Source organism: Cornus florida, unplaced genomic scaffold (genome assembly GCF_030987335.1).
Source record: "Cornus florida cultivar Cherokee Brave unplaced genomic scaffold, ASM3098733v1 CherokeeBrave_3.0.0_Hap2_Chr05, whole genome shotgun sequence".
NCBI lineage: Eukaryota > Viridiplantae > Streptophyta > Magnoliopsida > Cornales > Cornaceae > Cornus > Cornus florida.
In genome coordinates this window covers 90,622,947-90,632,386 of record NW_026775575.1, presented here as the reverse complement: position 1 = coordinate 90,632,386, position 9,440 = coordinate 90,622,947, and the positions used below count along the sequence as shown (strand labels likewise).

General features: G+C 42.7%; 1 protein-coding gene across 1 annotated transcript; it reads right to left on the bottom strand.

Annotated features, from left to right (window-relative positions):
• Positions 1 to 7,029: 7,029 nt before the first annotated feature.
• Positions 7,030 to 7,986, bottom strand: LOC132309692 (uncharacterized). The gene is made up of 2 exons (XM_059807978.1): positions 7,604 to 7,986; positions 7,030 to 7,480 (listed from the first exon to the last, which is right to left on the bottom strand). The coding sequence occupies exons 1-2, from the start codon at positions 7,984 to 7,986 to the stop codon at positions 7,030 to 7,032; spliced, it is 834 nt and encodes a 277-aa protein (XP_059663961.1).
• Positions 7,987 to 9,440: the final 1,454 nt, after the last annotated feature.

Sequence of the window (9,440 nt, the reverse complement as noted above, 5' to 3'; positions counted from 1 at the left end):
CTCAATTCGTGGTACCATAAACATATATATAAAGTCCGTCCAAATCCAGGGTATGCAGTTCAACTATTTATTAAACTGACATACAATAAACCAACTAGTTAGTCACTCAACTTATTCAGTTGATATGACTTAACTACCATCCGTTAATCCAAGAAGTCATCCAACTTGGTTACAGCTAATCTGACTTAGTCACAATTAGGATTCGATATCTTTCAATCCATTCCATTAATCCATCAGGTTAGGTTTATGCGTTTTGAGCTAAACCGTCCCTAATATGTCACCATCCCATACCGGTACATACAATCCTCCATATCCATGTAAATTACAACATATATAACAGTTCAATAATTTACAGACCCAAAAACCACCATCCAAATAATTGCAGAAAAATATTTAAAGCTTCAGTAATTTAAATCCAAGTATTTAACCATATAGTTGCAGGAGACGATTTAATAAATCAACAACTAACATCCAGAGCATGCATAGACCAAATTTAATATGTCAGGGACTCCATCATGCATGTGAATAGGTTAAATAATCCTATTATTATCCAATAAATTGCTAAAACAATTTCAGAAGATTGTTTAATATTTCAGCAATTTAAATTCAAGCATTAACCATATAGTTGCAGGAAACGATTTAATAATTCAGCAACTAGCCTCCTAAGCATGCATAGATCAAAATTAATAATTAAATGACCTTATCATGCACTTGAATGCATTCTAAAATAAGTTTTATAAACACATTATATTCCATCAAATTGCTGAAATTTAATTCAACAATTAATTTATCTTCCATTTGTTAGCAACATAGGGAGTGTCTTAATTTTTACACTGTTTGTCCCGACAATTTAGAATTAAACCCTAATCAATTTAAGGTCCTAATAACACCCAAATTCAGCCTTCTAAACTCTCTGTGGAACCCCAGACCCAACAGATTTAAAACCCATGCTCCAATAGTAAGCACAGTACGTAGAAAATTAAGAAAAAATTAAAACAAATCGTAAAATAAAAAGGGAGCCTACTCCAAATTTTGGAGCAGGCTCTTTTTCAGCCTATAGCCGGCTCTAGGACTCCTTAGAGCAGGCTCTACTTGTTGTGGGAGCCGGCTCCCACTTCTATGGAGCCGGCTCTCACCTCCTTTGAGAGCCTTCAATCCCCGGTGCTTCATTTCAATCTGTTTGTTCAGTCTCTGGACCATCCCTACCACTCTGTTGATTTCTAAAACTCATCTTAAGAATCTTATAACACCCTAGTAACACTCCCATGATTCGTTTACAAAAGTTGAAATCAAATTAAAACTAAATTTGTTACCGAAACGAAACATGCTTTAGGAATAAAACTGAAACTATTTTGCAATATCAATTCCATTCCAATCCCCTCTGTTCCTCTTCACTACTGAACTTAGGAGTCTTATCTAATCCCAGTAGCATCCCAATCATTCGTTTACAGTTGTTGAAAGAAAATACAGTAACTAAAATTCCAATAGAATTTACATGCTTTAAGAAAACAAAACAAAACAGACTTGCACGAATTGTAACAGATTTAATTTCAACAACGAACAGCCATCAATATAGCATATATTAACCATGTAAATTCTAGTTCCTGATTTATTAAACCCTAGAGACTATCTAGGTGCACAGAACACAAGCCAAAGGGAAGGAGGAAGAAAAGAACTTGCCTTTCGGTTTCGGTTTGAAACCTTTCAACGTCGTCTTCTTCCTAGACTTTCCGACGATCGTGATCGCCGTCAAGGATTCCTCTGCTCCAGTTCTAACTCTCAAACAGCCCTCAAGCTTCCTCCTTAGTCTGGTTTACAATCTTTGGCTCAAACCCTACCTTCCTCCCCTTCAGTTTTTCCCTTAAACTCTCTGTTTCACTCTCTGTATTTTCACTATTCGTGAATAAGGTTTGTGCTTACAACCCTAAGCAGACCCTTATTATTTTATTTATAGGCTTAGGAAAAGATATTAACCCTAATTCTACTTTAATCGTAGAGACGGAAATCAACAATTCCTTACATCTCTAAAGCGGCTTAATTAAACAAGGCGGCTTTATTCAAACGTGACAGTAAAGAGACAAAACCCTAATAATTTAACCTATTTAATTAAATAAAATAAAAAAAACAATTAACCAATTAATTAAAACCACAATTAAATTACATAAAATAATTAACCAACAAAACAATTCAAAAACAACCTAAATGACAATTAAATTAATTAAAGACTAAACAATTAAATCAAATAAAGAACGAACAAATAATTTAATCAATTAAACCTAAACACATAAAACACTTAAAATAAATAGTAAAATCTCAATTATATCCTTTTTAATTTTAGGGGTATTACACTGACTCTCTTCAGGATGAGAGGAATGCATTGCAGCTCGAAAAGAGTGTCTGGCATACCGAACGGGAATCCCTTAAGGCTGAAAAGGAAGAACTGTTACGCCTTCTGAGTGATGAGCAATCCGCTCGGATGGCCTTTGAGAAAAGGGCCTTGGACGAGCGCAACACTTTACTCGATACCATCAGTAGGGTAAACGGTGGTATGCTAGCTCTGCATGCTCGTTTTTCTAGAGTTGGAGCCCTCAGATATGCTCAGGGGTTTCGAGAGGGTTATGCCGATCGTTTTCCGGATGAGGGTCAGACCGGTTCTACCCCTGATAATGTTGACAAAGAACTGGATATTGACCCTCCTGGTGTTTATGCCGATCCAGACTCCACCGCTGCTGAGGGCATATTTGATGAATGCCAAGAGATTGCCTCTTCTCGGATCACTCCTACTCCTTATGCTGCTCTGACTTTGGACATTCTTCCTCTGTCCACCGTGACTCCATCTGTTATTACTGCTGAAGATAACCCTCAGCAGAATGATTCTTCCCACGCTATAGAGGGTAGGACTCAACAGAACGATTCTGTCATTCACCTCGACTCTCCACCTCGTGAGGATGGTGATACCAACAATAATGAGGAGACAGTCCAGCACCATCAAGAGGCTGACGAGGCAAACGCCTCTTAGTTAGAACTCTTTTTTTTTTTTTTTAATGTACTGAATTTTGTATATTCGCCATCTTTACACCTCATCTTTTTTGTAACTCTTTGAACTTTATTAATGAGATGGCCGACTTCTGATCAAGCTCTTTATGTAAACTTTTTTTTTTTTTTTTTTGGCAAGTGTTTGGCGTTCGGCTCATAGTGCCAGCTGCCACTTACTTTGCTCAGGCGCCTGGCGCTCAGCTAGAATGCCACTTGCCATTTGGCCCTCTTTTTTTTTTTTTTGGCAAGTGTTTGGCGTTCGGCTCATAGCGCCAGCTGCCATTTACTTTGCTCAGGCGCCTGGCGCTCGGCTAGAATGCCACTTGCCACTTGGCCCTCTTTTTTTTTTTTGGCAAGTGTTTGGCGTTCGGCTCATAGTGCCAGCTGCCACTTACTTTGCTCAACCTTTTAAAGAGGAATATAATCTTTATAAATCTCAGAAACTTGTACATTCGACTGTGTTCAATTGAAAATGAACAAAATTAAGTATTGAATCTCAACTTTTTATTGATAATACCTCTTCAGAGAAGTAGCATTCCAAGGCTTGTTAACCAGCCTTCCGGCCATGGTTTCTAAGGTATATGCCCCCTTTCCTATAGCTTCTACAATTCTGTATGGGCCTTCCCATGGTGGCATCATCTTTTTGACTATCCCCACCTTCTTTTTCAGAACCAGATCACCTGGTCTAAAGTCTCTGTGCTTTACTTTCGAACAGTCGGCACTAAGTGCTCGACTGGTATAACTGCCTCGGTACCATACGCCATGGTGAATGGGCTGTCTCCGGTCGGTCGTCTTGGGGTCGTTCTGTAGGCCCATAGGACGTTCAGTAGTTCATCTAACCACCTTCCTTTCTTTTCTTCTAGCTTCTTCTTGATACAAGTAAAGATTGTTCTATTTGTAATTTCCGCCTGTCCATTGGCCTGTGGGTGACTCGCTGCCACCAGCTTTTGATTAATTCCATATTCCTCCAACAGCTCTCTTACTTGCTTACTGTCAAGGTTGGTCCCATTATCCATGACGATTGACCTCGGAACACCAAATCGGCAAATAATATTACTCCAAATGAATCGTCTTACATGAGTTTGAGTAACGCTCGGATATGGCTCTGCTTCCACCTACTTAGTAAAGTAATCTGTAGCCAGCAGCACATACTTGTTCTGAGCTCTGGCAGTTGGTAGAGGACCAACTACATCCATCCCCAACTGTGCGAAAGGCCATGGTGTGGCCATTACGTGCAAGTCTTCAGGTGGTTGGTGAATCAGTGGTCCGAACCTTTGGCACTTATCGCACCTTCTGGACAATTCTTCCGAGTCTCGCGACATGTTCGGCCAGAAGTACCCTTGCGCCATTGTTTTGTGCGCTAAAGATCTCCCCCCTGAGTGGTTTCCACATACACCTTCGTGAATAGCTTGTAGTATTTGCCGAGCCTCTGTGGGGGTAACACATTTTAAGTACGGTCCGGAAAAAGATCTTCTGTACAACTGGTTATGCACTACGGCGTACTTCGCAGCATTCACTTTGATTTTCCTAGCCTCATCTCTTTGCTCAGGCAGAGTACCATCTCGGATGTAAGTTATGATCGGATCAATCCAGCTTGGCTCATATGGAATAACATTCACTTGCCAAGCATCCGAGCCTAAAGGTTCTTCGAAAATGGATGGCTGGTTTAATATTCCCATTGGAATCACCCTTGCCAATGTTTCTCCAGAACCCGAGGCACTACATGCTAGCCGGTCGGCATCTTCGTTATACTCCCTTGGAATTTGAATGAATTTAATTTTTTTTAAAGTTTTTGGCCTCCCGCATAACAGCAGAACGATATGTTTCCATCGTTTCATCCTTGGTTTCATACTCACCCCTCACCTGCCGAACAATTAACTGTGAGTCACTAAAAACATTCAAATTCCTGACCTTAAGCTCCTTGGCAAGCTTAATTCCTGCCAGCAACGCTTCATACTTTGCCTCATTGTTCGTGACTCCGAATTCAAGCCGAAGCGCTTGGCTTAAGGCTGTACTTTCTGGCGTCTGCAGTTTGATCCCAATGCCTGCACCCATCTGATTTGAGGATCGATCAACGAAGAGTTTCCATTAATTAGCAACCACAAAGATCTTCCTCCACGTCCTCTGAATCACATTCTAGTAAAAAATCTGCCACCACTTGCCCTTTGACTGCTGTTCTAGGTTCGTATGTGATATCAAATGAGATTAACTCTATGGCCCACTTCGTCATTCTTCCTGAGAGATCTGGTTTGTGCAGGATTATTCTGATAGGGAAAGTGGTGAGAACGATGATAGGATGAGATTCAAAATAATGCTTGAGCTTTCTTTTCGCATGCACTAGCGAGAGTATCACCCTCTCTGCCTTTGAATAACGTCTTTCGGCCTCTGTAATTGTCTTGCTAACATAGAACACTGGATATTGCTTCCCTTCTGCGTAGCGGATCAGAACGCCACTTGTCGCGATGCTGGATACTCCGAGATATAAAATTAGCTTTTCGCCCGATTCTGGAGCTGACAGTACCGGAAGGTTCTGCATATACTTTTTCAGAGCAGTTAATGCCAAGCGCTGTTCATCCCCCCAAACCTGCCTGCCGTGGCTTCGTATTGTGTCAAAAAATGGTTTGCATCGATCTGACAATTTGGAAATGAACCGGCTCAGTGCAGCAATCCGTCCCGTAAGTGTTTGCACTTCTTTGACTGTCGTCGGCTCGGCATTCTTAGTCAGAGCATCGGCTTGGGCAGGGCTTGCCTCGATGCCTCTAAGATTAACCACGTGCCCTAGGAATTGGCCTGAACTTACACCGAATGAGCACTTGGTCGGATTGAGCTTCATTCCATATCGCCTCAACACATCAAACACGTCTCGCAGATGCTTCACATGATCAGCTTTCTTCTTACTTTTTACCACCATGTCATCAATGTAAGATTCACTGTCTTCCCTATTTGTTCCTTAAAAATTTTGCTAATAAGTCTTTGGTAAGTTTCCTCGGCGTTCTTCAGTCCGAATGGCATAACTTTGTAGCAATACGTCCCGCGTTCGGTAACGAAAAAAGTTTTTTCTTCATCAGCGGGGTCCATAGGGATCTGATTATAACCTGAATAAACATCTAAAAAGGTCAAGCGTTCATATCCAGTAGTTGCATCCACCATATGATCAATCTTTGGCAGCGGGAAGCTATCCTTCAGACAGGCTTTGTTTAAATTGGTGAAATTAATGCATACGTGCCATTTCCCATTTTTCTTCTGCACAACGACCACATTCGATAACCAGTCAGGGTAGTACACTTCTCTTACAAACCCCGCATCAAGCAACTTGTCAACTTCCTCGGTAATAATTCGGTTGCGCTCGGGGGTAAACCGTCGCTGCTTCTGCTTTACAAGTTTTACATTGGGGTTAACGTTCAACGAGTGACAAGATACAGAAGGATCGATCCCTGGCATGTCTAGGTGACTCCATGCAAACACATCTGCGTTTTGAGACAAAAAATCAACTAATTCCTGCTTTTCCTCCTCAACGAGTCGTTCCCCCACTCTGGTTGTCCGTTCCGGTCGGAACTGATCGATATGCACATCAAACAGGGGTTCCTCAGTCAAGCCTACTGGCTACTCCTCTCCACTCTGCTTGGAGGGAGGCTCCTGTAATTGCTATCTCGGACTTGCTGAACGAATGGGAGCTTTCCCCTTTCCGGCATGTTTCAGTGTTACAGAATAACATTCTTTAGCTGCAACCTGGTCTCCATGAATGTCAATCACTTTGGTTCCGTCTGGCCTCAGGCATCTCATTACCTGATGCAGAGTGGAATGAACACCTTGAACTCTGTGGATCCACCCTCTGCCCATCAAAAGATTGTAAGAGGGATGAATTTCAACAACCACAAAGGTTTCCATCAATACCCTCTCGGCAGCATGTACCGCTACCTCCACCGTACCGACGAACTCCACTCGCTTTCCATCAAACCCTAGTAGTGGATTCCTGGTGGATTTCAGCCAATCCTATTTGATCTCGAGCCGATCGAATGTATCCCTTGGCATGATGTTCGCACTACTTCCAGGGTCAATTAGAACTCTGCGCACCAAGCATTTGGCCACTGTCAAACTTACGACCAGCGGGTCCTCATGAGGGATCTGAACACGCAACAAGTCTGTTACGTCAAACTTTATCTGCGTTGATGCGCTCTGTTGGTGCAGAGTGTTTACACTGCCTATCCTTCTCTTCATCCGTGCCTGGTGAAGGCGTGTTCGAAGCAGTTCATCTGACTCCTCGGCAGGTTCTGGCCGACCGTGAATTGCATTGATTACTCGAACTGGTTGCGTGTTGTGAGAATTCGACTTCTGATTCTTCTTCACGTGCTCCATTGGTCGGTTCTGTTCCACCGCTGGTCCTTGAATATAACTTGCGAACTCCCCTCTGGCTATCAACACCTCTACCTGTCTCCTTAGGTTCCTGCATTCGTTAGTCTGGTGACCAAAATCAGAATGAAATGCATAGTGCTTAGACTGATCCCTCTGTTCGAAAGGTTGTCTGATTGGTAAAGGAGGTCGGAACTTATCTTTATTTTCTTGGTACAGTCTTGCTAGGGTAACTTTCAATGGAGTAACCAGCTCTTCCTCTCTGGGCCTCTTCTCAGATTTCCACGAGGAGCGTTGTGGCTGAACCTGTTTTTGCCTGATCTTTGCTTTGGTCTTTTCTTCCGTGGATATGACGGATGTCTTCCGAGCGTTTGCCCCCTTTTCTTCTTCCAAGCACACAAATCCATCGGCTCTTTCGTTAAGTTCATCCATAGTCTTCGGCGTGTTCACCACCAAGCTTGTGTGGAATGGGGTGCCACGGTTCATGGCCAGTATGAATGCTTGAACTGCCGTTGAAGGGTGGCATTCAATAACCATGCTCTTGGTAAGGTTAAACCTGGTTAGGAAAGCCTGGAGACGCTCATCGGCATGTTGCTTCATTGTGAATAAGCTCGAAATATCTTTCGCTGGACGCTTGTTTCCATAGTATTGGCTTATGAACCGATCACACAAGCTTCAGAAACTATCCACTGAACCCCTCGGCAGGTTCTTGAACCAATTCAGAGCTAGTCCGGCCAGACTCGTAGGAAAGCACTTGCACATCAAAGAGTCATTCTCAGTGTTTAGAGCCATTTTCAACTGGATGTGATACACGTGATTGATCGGATCGGTCGTTCCGTCGAACAGAATGAAAACGGGTACGAAAAATTTCCTCGGACTCGGAGCATTCAGAATCTCATCGGTGAACGGTGAATCAACTGTTCGAGCTGCTGAACAGAGTGCTTCATTTTCCCTCTAGAACCCTGCGGTTGCTCTCTGGTCTACTGATCTCCTCTCTGAGCTATGATAGTCGAACGTCGTCATGGAAGGCCGATAGGTCGGATCGAATGACCTGTCCTTAACAAAGTCTTTGCGCCATGGAGGCATAGCTTTGTGACGATTCAACTCTGTTGCTTCACCTCGGCTGAGCGTTTCTCGATGTGGATCAAAAGTCATTGCTTCGTTTCGCCTGATTTGCTCACACTGTGGATCCATGTAAGTTGATCCTTCATGATCATCAATACGACGAAGATTTGGCGACGAACCGTCTCGCCGGATTTCCTCGTGATGAGGATCTACTAGATTGTTTCCGACCTCCTCACCGTGATGTGCTGCATCGGTACGTGCACCTTCTTCTCCTACCGGGAGTGGTCGTGGAATTACTGGAGCTTCTTGACGCTGCATTTCAGTCCTTAGATCCGCATTTTCCCTCCGGAAAGCTTCGACCATGTTCATCAACTCATCAAGTTTCACTTGCTGGACGTTCTCAACCGTATTGGAGTTGTCACCCCCTATCATGATTCCGGATTGAAGCAAAGGCATGAATTACGAACTTCGAAACAGATCTAAGCGTCACCAATGCAAACTCCGTTAGATCTGGGCTTAACTTCACCGAATCGTGATCACTGTTTGCTAGATTTGAACTTTTCTAGCTTTGAACTCACCGGATCTGACTGCAATTGAGCAAATCACAATTGCGTCATTCCGAAGCAAATGCCTTAGAATCCACAATAAGCAAGAATTCTCTCTGAACAAACTACAATCTCACTGATCTGGATTCAACTTCCAGAAATCACACTGTGTACTCACAAACTTGATTGAACTAATATGGTACTGATCGGGCTCGAATTGATCTTCTTCTCCGTTTCCCACAGACGGCGCCAATTGAAGATGCAAGAATTCGTTTCTTCTTTCTCTCTCTAGAATTCTTACCCTTCAATAGAATCCAAAAAATTCTCCTCCCTTATCCACCTGTAATAGTCTATTTATAGACCATTACAATTATTATTGTTAACTGATTACATTGGGCCTATATTCAAAAGTTTTCTTCCTTCTGGGTCTGATCTTCCACGGTG